The sequence below is a fragment of the Festucalex cinctus genome, chromosome 10, assembly GCF_051991245.1.
Source record: "Festucalex cinctus isolate MCC-2025b chromosome 10, RoL_Fcin_1.0, whole genome shotgun sequence".
Taxonomy (NCBI): domain Eukaryota; kingdom Metazoa; phylum Chordata; class Actinopteri; order Syngnathiformes; family Syngnathidae; genus Festucalex; species Festucalex cinctus.
The window spans coordinates 21,453,588-21,477,293 of NC_135420.1; the positions used below are offsets into that span (position 1 = coordinate 21,453,588).

A 23,706-nucleotide genomic window follows, 5' to 3' on the forward strand; every position below is an offset into this window, starting at 1 on the left:
AAAACATTTAGAGTCAAGTAAAGGGTTATAACACGGCAGCACCAACGCTTGATTGGTTGTTAGCATTAAGCTAGCAATAGCATTATTTTGTAATGCATGTATATGGTTTGGTTAAATACACTCATTGTAATTGTCATTCTTTTATGTTTAGTTTAATAGTAAACTTCTACTTGAAGCCTCATTTTTGAAGAATTGTTATCTAAACTGCGGGCTGTTGTGAAGTGACCTTGAGTTGAGTTGAGCTCACTGCCACTATCGAGCACTTGTATCCCAAATGTTTGCTTCCAAATCAAAGCTAACCTCGCCACCCACCTCTCGAGTGTTACTGTGATAATGACTGACAATGAATCATGGAAAGTTAACTTTGACACTTTGTCCTTGTTGTATGTTGGCACATTTAGCTAAAATTCATACAGGTTTTTGGGGCTATGCTGGCTAAGCTAATGGTTGCTAGCATGACTGGTTTTCTAAATTGGTGGATAAGTGCATTTTCTATAGCAATGCTTTTTCTATAGTGTTTCTCCTCATCACTGGTGAGCTGGAACGAGATTTGAACCCTGAGATAATACATGTAACTTTCTTTTCTTTTTTTTTTTTTTTTTAAATATGGTCATACAGTACACAACACCGTATCAATGGCAGATGTTCCCATGCTTGGTTTGGTCATTCAAGGAAAATTCACATCTCAACTTTCTCCTCCTCTGTTGTCCTTCACATTTTTGATGTGTTAAAATATCAAACATCATCAAAATAAAAAACCCAGCCCGTCAATGCTGGGAAGAATTTTTTTATTTTGAAATGTGTTTCGCATTTTATGTTATTATCGTATCACTGAACATATCCACAAGCAACTTGGATTGGGAGCATAAATGAGGCACGGAGTCAGTAATTTGAGCTTTAATCCCTTAATGGAGACTTGACTGTGTAATATTTCCACAGATGGACATTATGGAGGAAAAGTGAAGGAGATAAAAATGAATGAATAATGCCAATGTTCCTGTTTGTTTGGCTTTGTTGGCTACCGTACAGATACAGGAATGTACAGTTAAGCCCAAAATGATCAATTTCCTGGCCAAATTTACTGTAAGTGATTTTTTTTTAAATCTTTTTATCTGTTGATTGTATATCTTCTTGAAATGACATAATAATATTGCAAAAGACTGGAAGAACTTGTTGAATATTTAGAAGACATGATTTATTTTGGAAAATAATATGCTCACTTTGGTGGGTTTATTTTGGTTTCTTTTTTTATTATTATTATTATTATTAGGGGATTTATTTTGCTGACATAGTATTTTTTGCTTTAGTTCCAAATGGGTCAGGGTATAATTTTTTACTTATTTATTTTTTCCGACTAATGTTATACTTTTCTAATAAACTTAATCTGATCGCCTCTGAGCCCTCTGAGTCCCGCTCTGCCCCACTGGTGTTCCACAGGGTTCAGTTCGGGGGCTCCTGCTTTTTTTTTTTCAATGTATTTGCTGCCCCTTGGTTCCATCTTAAGAAATTTCTTTTCAGCCCAGGACGTTGCAGTAATCTTCTCCTTGCCATGCAGGCCTTCTTCTTCGCAGCCTTGAGCAAACCACAAAACTGTTTAAACCCCGTGAGGCAGATCAGTTCTGTTGGGCGTTATTATAAGCGACCATTACCGTTTCAAGAAAATCCCATAATTATCTGTGTAGTCTGGCGGCCACACAGGCAGTGGATTTGGATAAGCAGTGTATCTACAAATGGCCTTTTACCAGCCTTTAAACTCTTGCGGTCATTCAGTAACCCCCCCCCACCCACCCCATAAATCGACCTCCTCAATCTTGACACCTGATCTGGTTCAGAGGCTTCTGCCATGTAACCATCTACTAAATCAATGAGTGTACATGGTGACAACTTTGACCTGAAGTCTGATATCCAACTCCCACCAATCACCCGGAAAGATCAACACTCAAAACCATCTCGAACCTCCCCAGGAGGGCTTTCGTTCGACCAGCGCCACCAATCCCAGGCTCCCCTGGACCTTTTGCGCCCTGGCACGCCGTACTGTACACCCACACAATGACGCAGCTTTATGAAGCCATCCATCATCCTGACAGACTGCAGAGAAGGGAAAAAACAAAAAAAAACAGCTTACTGTCTCTTCCTTTCCCATGAAACCCAAACCAGTTTGCTTTGTGGGCAACATTAAGTTCCAAGCATGCCCGAGCCAATACCATAGGGGTGAACCACTGTAAAATTCGAGGATACACAGTTACAAATGGCACAAAAATAAAAGTTAGCTTGTTAGCACTCCAATTTGCTGCAATGAACCATGAGTCTCCTTTTGAATAAACCTGTCCGCATGACCTTGAAGTAAATACAAGATGCCGCATATTATTTATGTATTATTCATTTTCTTGACTTGGATTTCCAATTTCTGCTTGCAGAGTATTTAAATAGGGCATCAGTCTGCAACCTGCAGCTCTAGAGACATTTGTAACTCTTTAGTTTCTCTTTTGTGGATTTTATTTTTAGTAATTTTATTTATTAGATGAAATATTATTTAATAGATTTAAAATAAATAAATGTTAAAAAAAAATAAAAATAGTCAAAATTTTGAAGTTGTCAGAAAAAAAAAGAGACAAAAAGGTAGATTAAATCGTTTTAAAAATGACCTAAAAATACCCCAAAAGTTACCATAAAATGTCCAAAATGTTAGAGGAAAAGCAGGAAATAACCATAACAAAAAATGTCATATAGAATTTTAAACTGCAATAAAATGTCCAAAGACAAAAGAAGAAATCCTGAAAATGACCATAAAATGTCCACAAAATTGCAGAAAATAGTCGTAAAATTTTAAGAAAAGGCAGCACAGACAATGTTCAAAAAACAACCATAAAATAGCCAAAAACAAAAGAAATCCCGAATATTACCATAAAATGTGCACAAAATTGTCAAAAATGTCAGAAATTGATAGAAAAAATTGCAGAAAAAATGTCAGAGAATAGCCATAACCTGTCTTCAAAAAATGAAGAAAATTATTATATGTCCATAAAATTGGCAAAAAAAAATGTCAGAAAGAGGCAGAAAATCTAAAAATGCATGAAAAACGTAGCATGAAAAATGAAAGTTCTTGGGCCCTCAGTATGTTAGGCTAACACTAACACTGTTTCCTCATCACAATGTTCAAATGTTTTGCAGATCCAGACAGATTTTTTTGGTCATTTATTTGGCCTAAAATGGTTCTTTTGACAGGAAAGGTTGCTGACCCTTGAAATAGGTACTGAAATAGTATTACTATTTCGATTGCAGTGGTGGTCTAGAACATAACCTCCACGATAGAGGGGTTTTTAAATATACCATATTTTTCCTAAGTGGTTGTTGCCCTACCACTTGATTTACACAAAACCACCACGATGTGTTGAACATGGAGGTCCAACAAGAAACATTGGCAGGCGATGTTGGCAAGATGAGACTGAACGACTGAAAGGGATTGCAGTAAATGTTTTGTCATTTTCGTAAAAAACCTCCCATAGTGTTGGCCCTCGGGAGCCGACTCCATTTAACCCCGTGGAAGCAAAAAAAAAAAAAAAACGGTTTTCAGGATCAGTTGGCGTACAGAGGAGGCCAAACGTGTGTGTGAGTGTGAGTGTGAGTGTGTGCCATGGCTAAGAGTTGCTCAGTGTAAAGGCCAAGAACAGCGTGATGTTTCTTTTGGACAGAGAAGGCAGTCATGGTATCAGGTGTGATACCTGCGCCGGCACCAGAGAAAACACGGCTAAAGTGGAGGAGCTCGTCCTGGCTGGAAGTTATTACAGAGGTGTTGAAGTTGATTTATTTTTTTTTTTTCCCCCGAATGTTTGAAGTTGCACAGAAACACTTCTGGTTCGCTGAAGGTTTTGCCAACGATTTTCATTATGTTTCTGATCTTCTTCATTTTGATCCTCTTTTCTTTTGGCTTCCCAGTTTCCAGTAGTCTAGTTTGTATTTGACTTTTTTCGATTATAGATAGATAGATCCGTCTGACAGTTACAAGCTGTATTGTTGTTTTGCAGGATCAGGCGTGACCAGTCGGATGTGGCCCATCATGGTGGACGATGAGTCAGGCGACCATCCTCATCCCGGCTTGGTGAGCAGACACAAACTTTTTACAGGAGTCCGGGTAAGTGGATTGGATTTCAGTTCATGCAAAGGTTGCAACTGCACCTCCTTGCCCTCCTCACCCTGCGTCCCACAGTGTCCATTACGACCCTCAATCACCCCCACCCCACACACAACCCATCTTAGCATCTCACGGACCAATAAGCCCCCCCCAAAAAAAAAATTTCCTCCTCCGGTTCACTGTTGTAAATGTCACCTGAGTTACACTCTCTCCTCTCTGCACACATGGCCCTTTATTCAGCAGCCTTTTAAAAAGGACCCGCGCTCACATTTCATGTTTGCTCACTTTTACTACGTGTAAGGGAGTCCTCTTCATGCCGCTTCATTTAGCTGTAAAACAACAGGCGCAATTACTTCTTTTTTTTGTTTTTCACATTTTATTACATGAAATTTTGCTTGCATATTATATTTCAGTTTTATAATTTCTGACATACTTTGTATGAAGATTTAAAAATCCACATATGGAGGCTTGTTCATGCAAAAATCAAAAAAAGAAATTGAATCAATAATTTAGCTAATTCATAAAAATGTCATTATTAAATGATTAAAAAATAATTAGATGCATGTTACTCTTAATTTATCGTTTACATCCATCCATCCATTTTCTTGACTGCATACTCCCCACAAGGGTCGCAGGGGTTGCTGGAGCCTATCCCAGCTGGCTTCGGGCAGTGAGCGGGGTACACCCTGAACTGGTCGCCAGCCAATCTCAGTTATCTTTTACATTTCTTTATAATTTCATAAAAATGATTTACCGGTAAATGTGAATTAATTGCACAAAACTTAAAACTCTTATTTCAATTTTGTTTGTAAATTTTCCATTAAATTGTCTTCATATGTATTTAATTTATGCATATCATAAAACTACAAAAAAATGCTTTATATACAGTATAACCATACATTTAATACCGTATATTGTACATAAATAATACAAACAAAAGTGTTTATGTAGTGTTATCAATATAAACATCAGATCTATGAAACAATATTTTTTTGTTTGATTTTGCAGTTATTTATTATTTGTCTGTTTCCATATCCTCCTTGTACCTTTGCTCGTCACACCATCATATAGGCGCAAAATTAAACGGATTTGGTGGTCTGAAGTCGAGCGGTCGGATTGTTGGATTTGACTTAACGACACATTGACAATTCTTCCATGATGCAAAGGCTCATGTGGTGCATACAGACTATAAGAGGAGAGCGACGACAGCATGATTAATGCCCACCTCTCACAAAAAAAAAAAAAAAAACGAGTCTGAGCAAGTGGTCCAGAGAAAAGCTGAAGAAAAGCATCTCACAAGTCCAAGAAAAACGAAGCACCATGCAGCTCAAGAAACGACGTTGCGCAGGGTCGACTGCTGTGTATTCGTTTGGCGAGTCAACTTAAAGGCGCCGTGAGGTCACTTTATAAGAAGGTTGTGCAAAAGTGACGTTACGCTCATAAAAGTGAAGTTTTCTAGTTTAATGTGAGCGCCGTGGCTCCATGTTACTTAGCATTTCTGAAGTTTAAAAGACTCGTTTTAATTCCTACTTTCTGTATAAACATTTTTGGCTTGGTGGGAAACGAACCGGACAGGTATTAAACTTGTTTTGACCAATGTCCGACATGGTGTGTTTGAGGACATTGGGAAAATTGAGTGTGCAAAAAGCAATATCTTGCATAGTCTTCACATAGACAAATATCATTAAGTATTAATGCATATACTAATTCTATATGTATCTGTGGCTAGAAGGCAAAGCATGGAGAGTCTCGGTTGTCTTTTTTTTTTTTTTTCTTTGTGATTAAATAACAAATATCACAGTTCTGTGTCGTATGCTTGGAGCCTCAAAACAGGAAAATAGGTTGCAAATTTTCCATTGCAGCTGCCAATTGTAATTTTTTTCATGATAGTCCCCTCCGGTTGTGCTCAGCTGTATCATTAGTTGTGTCCGAATTTTTTTTTTTAATTGCATTTTAATCGATAGTCATGTGTCTTCAGTACTGTACAGTATGGATGTAACAATATCCAAATGTCACGATACGATATTATCATGATATGAAGCTCACAATACGGTAATTATCACGATATTGTGGGGACGTTGGTGATATTTTAAAAAAAAAGGTCACAATATTCTAAAAAAAAAAAAAAAGAGCTCATATTTTGTTTTATTATTATTATTATTATTATTATTATTATTATTATTATTATTATTATTATTATTATTATTATTGAGTTCCTTCACATATTGACTTGTTTCACATGCATATTACATTCCCCTTCATCTGACAATTAGTGTAGATTTTAAACATAGAAGGGCCAAAACATCCCTAATGTAAATTAAATTGTACTAAAATAATAATAATACTAATAAATAGCCACAAAAGGGTGCCAGAACTACACAAATGGAACTCAACCTTACTTTTTGAACAGATGTTGTGGCAGTTTTAATATCACAATATCACGATATGGTGCTTATTAGGGGTGTGAATTGCCTAGTACCTGACGATTCGATTCGTATCACGATTCACAGGTCACGATTCGATTCGATACCGATTAATCCCGATACGAATGGTCACGATTCGATACCGATTAATCCCGATACGAATTTATAAGTCGATTGTTGCGATTTTTCTTCATTCATATTTAGAAAATACTAATCAGTAAGCTTGTAGAGTGTAAGATTTATATGAAAATTTATTATTTATTTATCTGAAATTTCAGTCTTATAGAGGTTGTAATCTGTTTCATGTTTGAACAGCATTAAAATAAAAATATTAAGGCTTAATGTGCCGTTCATATAACATTCTTCCATGCTCAAGGTGTGAATCCTAAAAAAAAAAAAAAAAAAAAAAAAAAAAAAAAAAAAAAAAAAAAAAATCGACTCTGCCGATTATTGAATCGATTCGAGAATCGCGCGATGCAGTATCGCGATATATCGCCGAATCGATTTTTTTTTAACACCCCTAGTGCTTATCGTTACATCCGTACTGTACAGTACTTATATTAACATTAAAAAAGGAAGTTAAAAAAAAAACTACTAAAAATGTGAGCTATTAACACCAGAGTTCCTTGATAAACTGAATATAATAATAAATAATAATAATAATAATAATAATAATAATAATAATAATAATAATAATAATAAAAATATTGAATTCCGCGATATTCAAGTAATTTCATTCCACACAAAAAATCTGCTAAAAAGTGGGGCGGCCAGTAAAACACGATATATCTGGAGAACACAATATTTTAATTATCAAAAAGTTATGTAATGGCACAACATTAAGTAATGTAAATTAATTAATGATGCCTATTCTGAATAGCCAAAACATAAGACAATTACTAATTGTAATTCATATGAACAAATGAATCATATCAATCAACAGGCAAAGCACATTGGCAGTACGATTTTCCTCAAAAAAAAAAAAAATCCACACAAGAGCACTTTGTGGCTGATCCATCTCTCATCACCCGAAGTGAGTTGTTTGAGCGCTGCAGTATGTTTGGGCGCTCCATCTACAGTAAAAACGACTTTGTTGACTCGAGCCCCTTCATTAATCTCCCACTTGCTGCTACAAAGGAGTCAGTGTGGAGAATGAAGAGGGAGTCTGCAGGGTGCATGTGTTGCTGGCCAATTGGTTCAATCAGTGTCGTAAAGGAAACTCCGCCTCGGCAAGCTCCGAAAGCAAAATTCACATCGCTCATTTCAAACATTTATGTGAATGTGATCAGCAACTGCGCACCTTCAAAAACGATGACGTCAAAATTTCCTCTGGCAAATTCGACCTAAATTCATGATGTTGAATTCATTCCGAAATATTCTAAACATCACACAAAGAGTTTGTTAAAGCACGCCGAGCAGTACGGTCTGCCTTTGTGCTCCTGAAAGATTCCCTGGCTGAGCTGGCGCAGACAGAAGGCGCACACAAAGTGCTCCGGGTGAAACTTGGCGTCCAGAGCCGAGATGCAGCGGCCCACGATTGGCTGGCGGCAGCTGCCGCACAAAGTGCCCTGGCGCGAGTGGAAGTGCGTCTGGCACAGCGGGCGGCCGTCCAGCTCCATGAAGCCGCCATCAGCGAAGGGCTTCAGACAGTCCTGAAAGGGCACAGGTGACAAAAGTTCACGTAAGACGCACACTTTTTTTTTTTTTTTTTAACTAACTACCACGACACATGCTCAGTTTATATCATAACATGCGCGTAATCTGATGGCGTGCCAGCTGCCTAAACTTGTCCGACTCGATCTCCTAATCTTCAACTCAAAAGTTCTGCTGATGTGAAATCAACGCTGCTGTCTACTGGCGTCTCTTCGTAATTATTCTTATGTAGAAGATTGAATTTTCACAGATGAGTTGACTAAGACGACCAGTTAAAAAAATACTTGACGTATATATACGCCAATGGCATTAAACGGTTGGATTGATGAATACGTATACTGTAAACATCTACAGTTAACTAAAAGTTAAAAAAAGGTACAGATTCTGAAAAGTACATTTTATTTTGTTTTTTTTCCCTGTCAAATGTATGAATATACAGTTTTTATAACTTAACACAATGGGGGGAAAAAACTCCCTATTTTTTCACGCTAGCTAGCTACCATATAAGAGTAAAAGGCATGAAATTTTGCTGCAAGCTATGAATAGAAACCAAAATTTAAAAAAGCCAAATGTAACTGTCAATTATATGCAATTACAATGTTGACAACTTCACACAATAAAATAAAATCTTTGCTCCGTATTTTACAAAGCTAACTCGCATTAGCTAAAGCTTTTATGCTATCAAAACAATGTGTTTCGAGAGGTTTTCAATTGTAAATGGACGGAGAACAGGAAAAACAAGTCCATTACCACTTTTAACTGTCAATTCTATCCAATTACAGTTTGAATAGATTCACACAATTAAAAAAAAAGAAAAAGAAAAGAAAAACACTCTTATCCCTTTTATAAAGCCACCTAGCATTAGCTAAGGCGTTTATGCTATCAAAACAATATTTGTGTAGGTTTGCTAACTAATTGCAAACGGACTGAGAAGAAAGAATAAAAAAAAACTTTTCAAATAATGTTTAAAGCCAATTTTAACAATTACCGGTATATAAAATTACAATTTTGATAACTTGATACACACACACAAAAAAACCTCCCTATTTTATGAAGCTAACTAGCATTAGCTAAGCCTTTTATGCTTATCAACTCAACTCAACTTTATTTATATAGCGCTTTCAAACAGCCTGAGCTGTCACAAAGCGCTTTACATAAATAGTTTGTTTTAAGTAAGTAAGTCATTTTTATAAATTCATAAATTCAAACAACAATAAGAAAACACCTCTGTTCCCTATTCTATCAAGGTACCTAGCATTAGCTATGGGTTACATGCTATCAAATAATGTGTTCCCATATTGTTAACATTGTAAATGGACTGGGTGGCGGGGGGGTGGGGGGGTGCTGAAATAGCACAGACGGAGATTTTTTTTTTTTTTTTTCTAACACCAGAAGCTTGTGGTATAAGCTGGCACAAGACACATTCACCACAAATCATTGTTGGAGCAAATGGCAAGATCTTAATCAATCAAGATGTCAACAGCGGTTGACTTTACTTCTATTTTATGTCTGTTTTTATTTTCTAAATCGTACTTTTCCTTCCCCTGTGGATGGGAGGATGCCGAGTGGATTTTAGGGAGACGACGGTGCGCAACAGTAACTACGTACGTGTGAGGATGAGGAGCTCACCGCACAGACGAAGCACTCTGGGTGCCACGTGTCGTTGGCTGCCGTCAGGTAGTTCTCCGTCACGGCCCCCCCACAGCCTGCGCACTTGGGGGCAAAGAGGCGGTAGAAGTCGCTGGAACAATAAGGCTTGCCGTCCTTCTCCAAGAAACCTTTGAACACACGTTCCCAATGGCCTCGTTTCATTTGCTCCTTTTTTCTTGTTTTCTTTTTCATCATCATCATCGTCATCGTACCATTATCTCCAAAGAAGTCTCCACAGTGTGCACAGAAGAAGTGATCTGGATGCCAAGTCTGGTCCAGAGCTGTCAGGATGTTCTGTCACAACAAATATCAACAAATACTTGAAGTTGGACTTTGTATAATTTCATTAATCGGCAATGATGGAGTACGTCATGTGCATTAAAACTGATGTGAATGTGAGTTTATATGTGGCCCTTAATTGGCTGCTGATCACTTGCCTCTTACCTGCACAATGGGCCCTTTGCAGTAGGCACAGCGTGGAGCGAAGAGCTGCTCGTAGTCGTGCTTGCAGTACGGCCGGCCGGCCCTCTCGAAGTAGCCGACGGTGCTCAGCTCCGTCTGACACGCCGCGCACACAAAGTGCTGCGGGTGCCACGTTTCACCCAATGCGGCGATCATCTGAGCAAAGCAGCAAAGAAAGCAGGACATGACACAAGTGCACAACGGAAATGCGCTTACACACAAAAGTAGAACGCTCTCACACGCACTTCTGAAATACTCTCACACTTACAATACGCTCTCACATTCAACACTAAAACATGTTACTGAAATGCTTTTATATACATTACTGAAACACTCACACATATTGAAATGTTCTCATACACACTCTCACACTTGCAAGTGAAACTCACACAGTTCTAAAACACTAACGCTCGCGACAGAAATGTTTTAATACACGCTACTCACACAAACTACTGAAATGCTCTCACACAAACTAATGAAAAACACACTACTGAAACACTCACACATTACTAAAACACTCTTTACACTCACCACTGAACTCTTAATACACACTACTGAAACACTCTCATATACTACTAAAACATTATCAACCACGCACTGCTCTCACACACTATTTTTCCCCACTCACTCACTCACAGTCTACTGAAAGTGTTTTCACTCACACACTACTGAAATACTCACACTTCTGAAATATTTTCACTCACCTACACTTACTAAACATTCCCACAAACTGTGGGGGGAAAATTCTGACCACAAAAGTTATTCAAAATACTGCAATTCTTTTCCACTCACACACTACTGAAATTTTCTCTAGAATTTCATTTCAAATTCTCACATTCTTTTTTTTTTTTGCTTACATACATGACTATAATACTGTAATGCACAGTATTGAGACACTCAGCATACCAATGAAACACTCATGCACTACTGAAGTGCTCTCACACATACTACTGAAACGCTGTCACACTGGTGCTGAATTTCTTGTGCTTAAATATACTCCATAAAATCTCTCACATGCAGTAATGATTTATTTTCGTTCAGCCATGAGACTGAAATGCTCTCAGGCACAGCGTTTTAGTAGTATGTGTGAGAGGATGACGATGTCCCTGATGGCTCTTCATAAGTTCTTTTGTGTTGTCTTCCATTACCTTCCCCACAATAACTTTGTTACATGCGGAACAGAGGCCCTTGGCTGCGGTGTGGACTCCAATCTTTTCCAAGTCAGTGGTCAGTCCTCCGAGAAGATCGTCAATGTTGTCTGTATCTTTGCTCCCGGCTGATGATGCCTTTGCGCCGACATCCCGTTGATCGCCTTTTGTTTTCGTTTCAACAGACTGCTCCTGTAAAAGCGGTGAGGATTCTGCTTCCTAAACGGAGACAGGACGGACGGACATGAGTTGCTTGCTCAAAGGTCAGCTGAGTGACGATGATGATGATGATGATGATGACATGGGGTCGCATCAGTGTCCATATTGGAACAATGCTGCCCCCTTTTGATGAGCGAGGTTAACTTCATCTTAACGGACAGCCATTCATTTTCCTCTGCATATTTTGTGCATGCTCACAGGAAAATTCAGCACTCACCTGTGATGCCAGGCTCATCAGATCTTGCAAAATGGAGTCCAGTTCTATGGTGGGTGAGTCCTGGGAAGCTTCCTCGGGAAGAGGTGGCTCACTAAAACCCCACAATAGATCAATAAGTTTAGTTCTATGTCATCCCTGCTCACCCCCAGATGCGATGCCTAACAGCACAGAATAGCACCAAATTCAATTTTACGCTTTGAAAAGTGCCTGTAGGCAAGTAAAGGTTTTTGCAATGGCAACATTGGACTCTATAGAAAAACAAATTAGTTCAATTAATCTCAACGGGCAAAATAAAAAAAGAAATACATTTGAAGAAGTAGACCAACATCACCCGAGGAATTTTGTTCAACTGTGAAGGTTCATTTGTATAATATTTAGACGCCATACAGTGAGTGAACACCTGTAAAGGGTTAGGTTAGATCCCTTTTTAGGTCCAGTGCTCGCTGCAGCTGACGCCTGTGGAAAAAGAAAAAGAAACAAAAAAACAATACATCAAAAATAGATTTGGTTGTTTCTTTTAAATCATAATGTTTCAGCATTTATTCCTGCTATAGTTTACAATGCGCGGTGACAACGAGGCACTCTAAAGTGGCCTGTCAAGCAGACTATCAGAAGAGAAGATGCATTTTTGGGGTAATTGTTTAGCTAGCTAGCTAGCTAACGACATGTCGGATAACAGCATCTGAAACATCTTCAAATTCACTTTGCCACATCTTTAATACTAATGAAATATTTTATTATTAATATAAGCTACATATATCACTTATTTTTCCTCTTCTATCAAGCACAGCTGTCCATTAAAAAAAAAAAAAAAAAAAAAATATATACAATGTGGCCCACCCCTGATCTATATACAGTATAAAGCTGTGTGGCAATGTGATATTATGGTTAGTTGACATTAACCTCTTTCATGGTTGCATGACTGCCTTCCGAGGCAGTCGGATTGAGGGCGAGCTCCTCCAACAGCAAATCTGACAAAAAAATAAATAAATCTTGTTTCAACAAATGAATTTACACATTTGGTGTTGAAAGTCGGTGTGATTGTGTTTCCTGTCAAACTCGTCTCAGAGGGCAAAGATGTTTGTGTTATCTGTGTGAGGTGAATTTGTGCAAACAAACAGGTTTCCTCAGGAAGTGATGTCATCACATTTTACAGAAGTAAAACTTGCTGAAAGAATCTTGTGGAAAATATGCCAAGTGCGTTTAATTAACTCGGGCTGGGTGAACCGGGTGTGCAGATCTTAATGATGGTAAAAATCTAACAATATGTTTATTGTTCTGGAATAACCTCCACTAAATATGATGCAAGCCCTCTCACTGTCCATTTTTAACGTTGGACTTTTAAACCCATTTTTATTCTTTAGCTTTCATCTCAGCATGAGACTGCATTGTTTTAGTGTTTTATTGTGTTTACGAATGTTTTTATGTTGCTCTTTATTGTTTTGATTCTTGTTTGTTTTCTGTTTTTATGTTTTTTACTTCAAGTACAGCACTTTGTATGCAGCTGTGCTTGTTTTTCAAGTGCTCTATAAATAAAGTTAATTTGAGTTGAGTGGTATATAACTGCATTGCATCATACGGGGGAGAGCTGTTTACAAAATTTTGCCTTTCTCATGTTGATGAATGTTAAATCATACAGGAAAGAACAACAAAAACAATAATGCAAATGAATACGCCTCTCACAATTAATTTCAATCAAATGTGAGCAATCATTATTTTCCTCAGAATAAAAGTCCGCTGATTTAGTTGAGAAAAACTAAAAACAAGTAGGAAAAAAGTTGCCTTACCAAGCTCATCCATGTTTCTCTCTGAATGAATCTGTATGAATGTTGTTTTCCCCTCGATGCAACTGCTGTGTTACTAAAGTAACCAACCACAAGCCATATCTTCACTTCCTCTGATGATATTTCTGTTATGTTGCTGAATCCAGACTTTTTTTTTTCCACTTAAAGTCAGCCATTGTAATATGATATGCACACATTGTGAATGCCATCACACAAAAAAAGTTTGAACTGTCACAATTTAATAATAATAATAATAATAATAATAATAATAATAATAATAACAACAATAACAACAATAATAATAATAAATTTCAAATGAATTCAGTGGCCGCGACCCTTGTGAGGAATAAGTGGTCAAGAAAATGGATGGATGGATGGATGAATTCAGTGATGGATGATTTTTTTTTTCCTTCTTTTTTTCCATTTCTGAACAGATGTTTTGCCAACCCAGTTAGTGTATACCAAAAAAGTTAGATTAAGGAAACTAATCTGACTTTAATAGGTTTTTTTGAAGGTTTATTCTTGTTTTTCTTCAATATATTACGTGGGCAAATAATGAATTGTATGTCAACTAATACGGCACGTGGGCACTTGCCACTTGGATTTCGAATTCAGCCGACAGCAGGGGGCGATGCTGCATAAATGTCAGATTCCTTGGATGGCTGAACACGTGAAAACGAGTGGATTATTCTGCTTAATTCATATTCAAAGAATACAATGCTATTCAGAATACCGTGTTTTAGATTAATGGAGGCATCTAGACCACAAAGTAAAAAAAGATTTTAGACTTGACTTACGCTTAAAGTATAAAAAAAAAAACATGAACTATTTTAAACGTGTGCCGTGTGTAACGTAAAATAAAATGATTTTTTTTTTTTTTTTTTAATAAGCTGAATAACTTAAACTGAGCATTAAAAATATATACTGTATATTGGCCACCATATGGCAGAAGTCACTTGCAAACGCGTCATACCTCACACCACTGGAGTCAACCATTAACACTGAAAACAGGGGGAGGTTCATAATTCGTCCATATTTATTTTAGCACCTAAAAAACACTCGAGGCCATTTTTGTTAGTATGTTTTATTATAGAAACGTATTAACACGTCCGAAACGAAACATAAATTGGGCAAAAATAGGAATTTCAAAACATGAATTTATGCTTAATGGTTTCGTCAATACCGGAAGTGTTTGTGTTTACAGCGCGTTAGCATAGTCGAAATGAACGCCATTCGCTTACATTCGTTTTTGTAAACGACAACGTGATAATTCCTATTACTCGCGTGAATTACTAAATCTCATAAAGCGCCGTATGGTGATTTGGACGAAGTTCATGCTACGGCGAGTCGTAGCAATGGCCAGCTGGCAAGCCAACTAGCGAGATTGGCTAACCTCTTCCTCGTTGCCAGTGGAGTCGAGCAGGTAAATGACGGTCACAAGAAAGAGTTTCATGTGGTTTTTCTAGCCCAAGTGACATCCTTTAATGGTGTTTCAATGGGCGCTTTGAACGTAATCTCCAGTGTTACCTAACTATGGGTCGGCTCGGGTTTTTTCAGTTTGGGGGGGGAGACTTGTTTGCACGCCGTGTGGACAGGACTTGCAAAAACGAACATTATTACATACGTGAATATGGAAGGAATATACCGGTACAGAATTTATAATGGTGCAATATGCAGGTGGTATTATGTTACTGTGGTCGTTTTAGTTATTTAGTTCCCAAAACTTTGTGTTTGGTGAGTATGTAAGTTATATATTTACTCCAAATATTGCGGTTACGATCACATTTGCGATTATTATTTCAAGGTCCTCTTCCTATGTTTTTTGTTTTTTTTAAACAAACAAAAGCAGTAAATGAGCCTGTATTAAAATAAACAATATCAGATTTATTATACGTAAACGTTTTGGTCTTACAAAATAGGCTGATGCTAAAATAAGGGCAAATGAACAATTAAATAAGATGTAAGTTTAAATTGTTGAATTACTAAACACTGAATACCGATTACATTAGTTACTTTTAACCTAAGATGTTTGAGTCCACCCCCCCCCCCCCCTTTTTTTTTTAAGTTTTCTTTGAGGAGGCCAAGACAAAGGTTTAAAAAAATAATAATAATCCCTTCAGGAGTTGGGAATGTACTGTCTGTATCTATCTGTTACATAATGTCTTAGAGCTGCGTGCAAAGTAGACCACAATTACTTTTTGTTCATTTGCTTAAGCACTAAACTTATAAATAAATAACATACATAGATGTATTTTTAAAAAAAGCCTTGACAATTGCATTTTACTACGTTGTGATGTCAATTTTAAATTTGATTAATTGTTCATCCCGGCTCGAGGCTCCGTCGCAGTTGGCCAAACCAGAACAGGGATTCATCACTGTATATTATCTGAAACCCGACATGACATCACAGCATTAAGTGCAAAGATTCCCATTAACGTCCAGGTGAGGTGCGGTGGAAGGTGAGCGGCCATGGGCGCCGAGAGCAGCGCCGTGCGGAGCTGCACGCTGGAGGAGCCGCTCCTGAGCCTGCCCTTCGGTCTCACCATGTTCTCGGCGGTGCTCCAGGACGGACGGGCCGCTTCCGTGTTTGTGCACAAGCGCGGCAATGAAGATAAGGTCAATAAAGCAGCGAAGGTATGTTTACTTAAAAAGAATGTTCAATGTTACGGTTTGCATTCCTACTCCTCTAAGGATGGAAAAATGTTGATTGCAATGAAACTCTCATCCGCCGCAGCACCTGAAGACCCTGCGGCATCCGTGCCTGCTGCGCTTCCTGTCCTGCTCGGTGCAGGACGGCAGCGTCCACCTGGTGACGGAGCGCATCAAGCCTCTGGAGCTGCTGCTGGACGGGCTCTCCCCCGAAGAGATCTGCGCTGGAATCTACGACGTCCTGCAGGCGGTCGTCTTTCTGCACGAGAGGGTGAGCTGGCCACAAACGGGGAAATGTTATGGCAAAAAAAAATCAAACATTGGAATGTTTGCTAACCTGTCGTCTTGAACCGCCAGGGGAAATCGAGCCACAACAACGTGTGCATCTCGTCTGTGTTTGTCAGTGAAGATGGACATTGGAAACTCGGAGGGATGGAGACGGTCTGCAAGTTCTCAGAAGCAACTCCAGAGGTACGATGACGTAATCTTAAAGGGGACGCTTTAGAACAGGGGTGTCCAAACTTTTTTTATTTGAGGGCCACATACAGAAAATCAGAAGGACGCAAGGGCCACATAATGTTATGAAGAGAAATTGCGTTTCGTCCTAAAAATTGTACAAATAATTTATTTGTGCTTTTGCATATTTAGAAAAATGCTACAGTATATAAACCAAATTTATTTGTAATATGGTAGTAGAGTTATTATAGTTTTGGAATTTTTCATTTTAGTTATTTTTTATTAGTTTTCAGGGTGGTTCTGTTATTGTTTTATTAGTTTAATTCTTTAAAAAAAATGCTTAGTTTTAGTTTAGTTTGTTAGTTTCGGTATTAGTATTATTATTATTATTTAAATATGTATTATTTGTGCGCAATATTTCAAAAACACCATGGGCGCAGCGTCATCTGAAGGTGCTTTTCTATTGGCTGCTGCTAGATGACGTCACTTCTGTGTGACATACTTTCAGACGTCATTATTCCGGTTTATATCAAAATAAATCTACTAAAAAACCACATTTAAAATCATCCCCAAAGGCTCATGCATTAAATTAATTACCAAAGACTAAAACGAAGGACATGTTTGCTATAATTATAGTTAGTTTCAGTTAGTTTTCGTTTTTTAAAGAGCATTTTCGTTTTTATTTTATTTCGGTAACAATATTGTTTTTTGAATTTCAGTTTTTTCATTAGTTTTAGTTAACTAAAATAACCTTTAATGGCAGCTGTTTTTCGATACCCTCCCTTCTTACTTTGACCACCTCCAAACATTTTTGTTTCGTTTATTTTATTTGAACCGAGTCAATTGCCATTTTTAGCATATGTCGCGGGCCACTGAAAAATGGGCGGCTGGCCGTAGTTTGGACACCACTGCTTTAGAACAAACAGCTATGTTTGTATTTGTGAGCTGCCTATGCCAGAAAATATTTCTTACAGGAAACTGTTTTTATATAACATTGACATTCTTTTCTTCAGTTTCTTGTCGGCATTCAGAGCGTGAGAGACGCCAGCTGTGTTCCACCAGAGGAGCAGGTCTGCATATCAAACATACCCGTCCCGCCATCACAATCACAAAGCTACTTTTATATGGTGCTAAAGAAAGTTGTTGTTTTCAGGTGGAGGGCTTTAAAATGCTTCCAGATAAACACGCCCACTCTCGGGACTGTTACTCTTTCGGCTCCATGCTTGAGGCCCTCCTGCCGCTCTTGAACGGTTACGGTGAGTAAAGGCAACTCGCGTTTTCTTTAAAAAAAAAAAAAAAAAAAAAAAAAAAAGAAAAACGTGATACGTCGTGTCTTATCATCACGGCGACTTTTCATCCAGTGTCGCAGGAGCTGTCCGACAGTCTGAAAAAGACGCTGCAGGCGGGCCCGCTGAACTCTGACCCCTCTTGCAGGCCCGCCCTCAGCTCCCTGCTGACTCATGATTTTTTCAGGTGGGCTCGCGGTTGCGTCGCCGTGGCTTGCCGAGACGCTGTTTGTGTAAACGCCGCGCGCTTGTTCTCGTGCGCAGGAACGACTTTCTGGAAGTGATGAACTTTCTGAAGAGCCTCACGCTCAAGACGGAGGAAGAAAAAAACGAGTTCTTCAAGTAAGGAGCAAAAGATTCCATTTGAAATTGGTCGTCTTGTGGCGAGGTCGTCTGCCTCACAGCTGAGCGTTCGGGTTTGAACCCTCAGCTCTGCACTTCCTGCATGGAGATTCCAAAAACAAGCATATTGGTTTCATTTCGACAAAATTTCTCCTAAGTTTAAAGGCTTGTTTATCTAAGTCAGGGGTGGACAAACTGTGGTCCGTGGGCCACATGGAGACGAATCTGTTCTTTAATTTGGCACGCCAGTCATTTACATGATCATGGGTCCTATTGGAATTATAATTGTATGTTATTTTTATCATACAATAATTTCATTTATTTTGAACGATTTTACGCACAGTATGCATTTAATTGTTTAGAGTTTAATTAAATATTTGGTTTATGAATTAGGATGACATTAATTAACAATAATTTTATAACTAGGGTGAATGATTTTGTTAAAACTTTTTGTTGTGAATAACGAACATCGGTTTAGTGTATAATTGATTATTATTATTATTATTATTATTATAATTATTATTATTATTATTATTATTATTGGTAGAATTGTTCTTTTTAACCCCCCGAAAAATTTCCCCAAAAAGGAAAAAAGAATACAGATTTATTTTATTTTATTTTATTTTTTCTTAAAGTTCTGCAAAAATAGGCGAATTGTCCAGGTCATGTTTATAAATAAATGAGAAACATTTTTACCTGGTTAAATAAAGATCAAATAAATAAAGAATAGGAGGTATGCTGTATTTATTGATAATTAAATTGGTAATGTCTCAATTGAGTCATTATGAATAATAAAATTTGATGTATGTCATATATACTCAGTTGTTTTTTTTTTGTTTTTTTAAAGTTCGAATTAATTACAAATAATCATGATCAGATTTAATGCACATAAATTTTTATTTTATTATAATATGTTACATATTTTGGATACACATACTTAGCACCCACACACATTTATTTTTTTTATTTTTTTTTACCTACCTAATCTGTTCCGGTTTCCCATTCAAAAAATTAAATTAGGCCCTTGAGCATAAAAAATAAATACAAAAAAAATTGCCCACCCTTGTCTTAGTCCAGGTTGTATACTCCCTCCAGTTTTTTTTGTTTGTTTGTTTGTTTGTTTTTTTTGTTTTGTTTTTTTAGATATTAATGTTTCAAAGAAATATATATTTGAATATCTACAGAAACATGAGGGGTGTGCTCACATTTGTTCGATCCTGTATGTTTGCTCAGGTTTCTTCTGGACAGAGTGCAGAGCCTCCCCGAGGAGCTGACCGCGGCACGTCTCGTCCCCAAACTCCTCAACTCGCTGGTGTTTGCCGAGCCGATGGCGGTGAAAAGCTTTCTGCCGCATCTGCTAAAGCCAAAGAAGGGTAAGACAAAAAGAGAGGGTGAGATGTTCCCAGAAAGTCAGTCCCTAAAATCTTCTCTCATCATGTTGTGGGCCAGATTGCACTTGCGGTGAAGAATGCCTGCTGTCTGTGGCCCTTTACCGCAAGCACGTCATCCCGCAGCTCCTCAAGCTCTTCAAAGTCAACGAGGAACACGTGCGGATGGTGTTGCTGACGCACATCCACATCTACGCTCAGTTCTTCTCCCACGAGGAGCTGAAGAGTCAGATCCTACCTCAGGTATGCGCTGACCTTCCTTTTGCACACCGCTAACATGACAAAAGAATTCATCGGGGGAGTGGAAACTCTTACTTAGACTGGCTGAGTCACCAGACCTGAACCCAATTGAGCATGCGTTTTACCTCCTGAAGAAAAAAAAAGTATTTCTTTTTTCCTTTGTAGGTTTTGCTGGGAATGAGAGACACCAACGACGCTCTGGTCGCAATAACGCTGCAGAGTCTGGCCGTGTTGGTGCCTTTGCTCGGTGCTCAGGTGGTGGTGGGAGGAGAGAGAACTAAGGTCTTTAAACGCTCCACTCCCAAGTTCAGCAGGTCGGCAGAGGCCACGCCGGAAAGTAAGTCAACACAACTCAAGGCTTTACGATGCCACTTTTGGAGGCTGATTGTTTATTTTGTGATTGTAGCGTCACCCGTCCATATCATGGGAGGCTCCTTCCCTCAGATGGAGCAGCCTGCCAAGGTTTTGAATTTGTTCCCCAGACCGCCGGAGGACAACATGGGGCGATTCATGGGCAGAAGGGAGATTTCAAGAAACTTCACACTGGAACAGACATCGGGTATGGCAACTTAACTCATTCACTGGCAGCCATTTTCACCGAAGCAAATCTCTTTTCTCCCGGCTGTTTTGCTGGATTTTGACTGATTTTGCAAGGTCCACGGAATATTCTGTTGCTATAAAAACATGAAACCTACCAAAAGAAAGATTAGAGTCTCTTCTTTTTTTAAGGAAAAAAGTATATTTGTGTCTGTCTCCATTTTGCAGCAATTAGCATTAGAATATAGCTAAGTTTCATCATTATTCACATTCCTGTTAAAAACACTGGCAAAAAGAGCTTGTTGCAACATGGCCATGGCTGATCTCTTATACTCTGCTGCCACCTGCTGGCCGTTTTTGGTAATAACTACCTTTGCTTTAAGCGACCTCTTCATAAGCTGTATCAAAGCCTTCTGGATGCTCTAGCATAAAAAAAAAAAAAAACAAATATGTTTTTGGGAGTGAAGGACAAAGTACTGAAAAACATTCCTATATTTTTAGGTTTGAATGAGTTAAGTGGTGATGGTAGCGAATGTTGATTTCTTGTCAGGGTTCTTTGAAAATCCTTCGCAAACCTTTGCCGCTCAGTTGGCTACAAGCATAAAGACTAACAGTGACGTGTCTTTGCATTCCAGGTGTCAGCAAACCAACGTTTCTTCCCTTAAATGGCTTCCATCAACACGGCGACACCAACTCTTCCAGCCCCGAGGAGGCAGCGCACTCACCCAAAGGCCGCGGGGAGGACTGGCCTGACTGGAGCGATCCAGATGAGGGCGAGGAGAGAAGGAGCCAGCCGGTCCAGATCGTCATCGAGGCCTCGGATGCGGCTAAACACCATCAGACTGTAGAAGCTGAAGAAGAACCTTGGGACGACTTTGAGGACACGGAAACCACCTCCGAGGCCTCTCCCGTTGTATTCGCGACGCCTCCTGGACAACAAACCACCGAGCCACGAAAACCGGGAGCTTCCAAACCGCTCAAACTGAGCTCGACGGCGCGACCGGCCAATCAAGCCCTGATGGACCCCAAACCTGCGGGGCCGCAGAAGCTCGAGGGCACGGGAGGTCTCGGGGAGGAGTTCACCATCAAGGTGAAGAAGCAGCAGCAGCAAGAAGTAGACCCGGAGCTGGATTTGTTTGCTGACATGGTGCCGGACATCAAATTGTCCTCCTCGACTCTGCTCATACTGAGCGCGAGCGGCGACGCCGGGCTGCCGACGCGAAACGCTGCTAGCGACACAACAACGGTGCTGTCGGCCAAGTTTGCTGCTGCCAGTGTGACTGAGGTGAGAGGACAACATGGCGGCCCTTTGTCCACATTCCAAAAACGGGCATTTTAGGTTCATGGGATAAATCGGATGGGATTTACTCCATTTTACAGGATAAGCAAGTGTATAAAATGGATGGACAGATGAGATGTGCTGAAAGCGCTAATGAAAATGTCTTTCTGTCTTTTCACAGGCCGAAGCAGACGGTTGGGGCGATGGGGACGACCTCAACTGGGAGGATGAAAACGGTTGGGGATGACTTTTATCAGGAACACTCCCCCCCCCCCAAAAAAAAGGAAGAATCCCTCAAGATGTACCAACTCTGAATTTCGACTTGCCTTTGTTTATTCAGCTGGAAGGAATCAATGCTGATCAGACGGGTGGAGGATGTTAATGAAGCCATTCTTAATTGCTTGCCAACTGACCCGGAGGATGCCGACAGAACATACGGTGGAAAAGAAAACGGTGTTATGTGCCAACTTCGCTAAGGGCATGTGAGGATCTGGATCGCGTGGCAGGTTTGATGCCCACATTTGTTGCACTTTGAATGAATGTGAAGTATGCGTTAGATTAATTTATTAGCGCCTTTTTTTTTTCTTTTTTTTTTGGCGAGGTTGCTGGTGAAATAAAGTGTTTACTGTACAGAAACCTGATTTTATGTCTCCTTTGGGCCTGTTAAAATGTTTAGCTTTGCTAAAGCATGCATGGAGACAACACTTTAACGTGTAACGGAATTTGTTCAATTAGTTGGCTTGCCATGTTAAATGTCTAATATTCAAAAAGTTTAATCAAATACTTAACTAGTATGCATGAGACAAAACTGGCATATACCTCTGACCTTAAAATAACAAAAATTACGACTATTCAAACATTTAATCAAGATCAGTCAAGACTGTTATATATGTGTAAAACAAAATAAGAACGGAACAGCCTCAAACAGATTGAAGTCATCTTCCTGTACAAAAAAAGATTATGTGGGCTTGGATGTTCTTGAGCTGATCTCATTTAGAAGCACCTGCAGCTCTTGTAGTCTGGACGGCAGCCACGAGGGACGAAGACGAGGAGGAGGAAACTCTCGTGTGGCCCCTTTGCCTGTCACGAGCGCATGGAGGGCCCTCAGCGCAGTTTCGGCCACCTGCAGGTTGCGACTGTACTCCTCGTCCGCATCGTTATCTGGCCGGGCCCGCTTGGCTTGCGGCTGAGCGATGAATGGGACAATAATCCATCATTTGAAAGAAAATACAAAACCGCGTACGTTTGCAAATATTGCTGTAGCAAACCTCTGAATGAGTCACAGATGGCGACGAAAGTTCCGTGGGAATCTGTTTTGGGGTCCCCAGCTTCTGATTGTGTTGCTGTAAAACAATCTTCTCCCCCTGGATTCGTTCTAGCCTCACATCCTTGACTTCTTCCGGCGTATTAACAATCTACAGCAGAACACTGTCACATTCCTATCCACCCATTTTTTGACGTGCACTGACAAATGTTAACTTTCCGTACCTTGCTCAGAAAATTCACCACTTTGCTTTTGGTTTCTTCCACACTTAAACTGTAGGAAATGACATCTTCATGCTGTGTGACCTTAAACATCAACAGGTATGATTGGTAACATTGTAACACGATAGTATTAATGCAGTTCTTGCTGTACCTCGGCAAAATGAGCAAAAGCCTCCAAAGCGTGCTGATGGAGCAACCAGGAGGAACTTTGTGCTAACAGCGCTCCAAACAGGGTGCTCAACCTGGGAACAATTTCACTCTGGAGAGGAGGACACAAAAGTACAAGTTGCTAAGACAACTTCAACACAATTATATTAAAATAATCATCAAATCCTGTACTGCGATTGGCTCAAATC

At 39.2% G+C, this 23,706-nt stretch overlaps 3 protein-coding genes and 1 long non-coding RNA gene across 6 annotated transcripts in view; 1 reads left to right on the forward strand and 3 right to left on the reverse strand.

The window, feature by feature from the left end:
- Positions 1-4,068: 4,068 nt before the first annotated feature.
- scyl3 (SCY1-like, kinase-like 3) lies at positions 4,069-23,666 on the forward strand. Of its 3 annotated transcripts, XM_077533821.1 has the most exons (18): positions 4,069-4,099; positions 11,503-11,547; positions 11,654-11,731; positions 11,888-11,953; positions 16,131-16,322; positions 16,423-16,608; positions 16,695-16,808; positions 17,807-17,863; positions 17,947-18,049; positions 18,155-18,266; positions 18,344-18,421; positions 19,655-19,794; positions 19,871-20,052; positions 20,215-20,386; positions 20,456-20,608; positions 21,222-21,871; positions 22,047-22,101; positions 22,206-23,666. In XM_077533821.1, the coding sequence occupies exons 5-18, from the start codon at positions 16,158-16,160 to the stop codon at positions 22,223-22,225; spliced, it is 2,187 nt and encodes a 728-aa protein (XP_077389947.1). In that variant the 5' UTR covers positions 4,069-4,099; positions 11,503-11,547; positions 11,654-11,731; positions 11,888-11,953; positions 16,131-16,157; the 3' UTR covers positions 22,226-23,666. The 3 variants fall into 3 exon arrangements, with proteins under 3 accessions (XP_077389947.1, XP_077389946.1, XP_077389948.1); XM_077533820.1 differs by lacking the exons at positions 4,069-4,099; positions 11,503-11,547; positions 11,654-11,731; positions 11,888-11,953 and adding an exon at positions 14,757-15,111 and having other exon boundaries at positions 22,206-23,664; XM_077533822.1 differs by lacking the exons at positions 4,069-4,099; positions 11,503-11,547; positions 11,654-11,731; positions 11,888-11,953 and adding an exon at positions 15,176-15,422.
- Positions 7,344-13,786, reverse strand: lpxn (leupaxin). The gene is made up of 9 exons (XM_077533825.1): positions 13,692-13,786; positions 12,808-12,875; positions 12,305-12,360; positions 11,905-11,995; positions 11,469-11,687; positions 10,303-10,476; positions 10,071-10,152; positions 9,838-9,986; positions 7,344-8,207 (listed from the first exon to the last, which is right to left on the reverse strand). Exons 1-9 carry the CDS (start codon positions 13,702-13,704, stop codon positions 7,941-7,943), a joined length of 1,119 nt encoding a protein of 372 aa, XP_077389951.1. The 5' UTR covers positions 13,705-13,786; the 3' UTR covers positions 7,344-7,940.
- LOC144026813 (uncharacterized) lies at positions 18,085-20,510 on the reverse strand. Its single transcript, XR_013285315.1, has 2 exons — positions 19,627-20,510; positions 18,085-18,520 (listed from the first exon to the last, which is right to left on the reverse strand). It is a non-coding gene; the product is annotated as an uncharacterized LOC144026813 (long non-coding RNA).
- The window catches only part of firrm (fignl1 interacting regulator of recombination and mitosis), a 35,422-nt gene continuing 34,428 nt past the window's right edge, over positions 22,713-23,706 (reverse strand). The window contains exons 22-25 of the mRNA XM_077533819.1: positions 23,502-23,609; positions 23,354-23,434; positions 23,134-23,280; positions 22,713-23,051 (exon numbers count right to left, since the gene is read on the reverse strand). Coding sequence (XP_077389945.1) covers positions 22,824-23,051; positions 23,134-23,280; positions 23,354-23,434; positions 23,502-23,609 — 564 coding nt within the window. The 3' untranslated portion in view covers positions 22,713-22,823. The remainder of the gene's footprint in view (positions 23,052-23,133; positions 23,281-23,353; positions 23,435-23,501; positions 23,610-23,706) is intronic.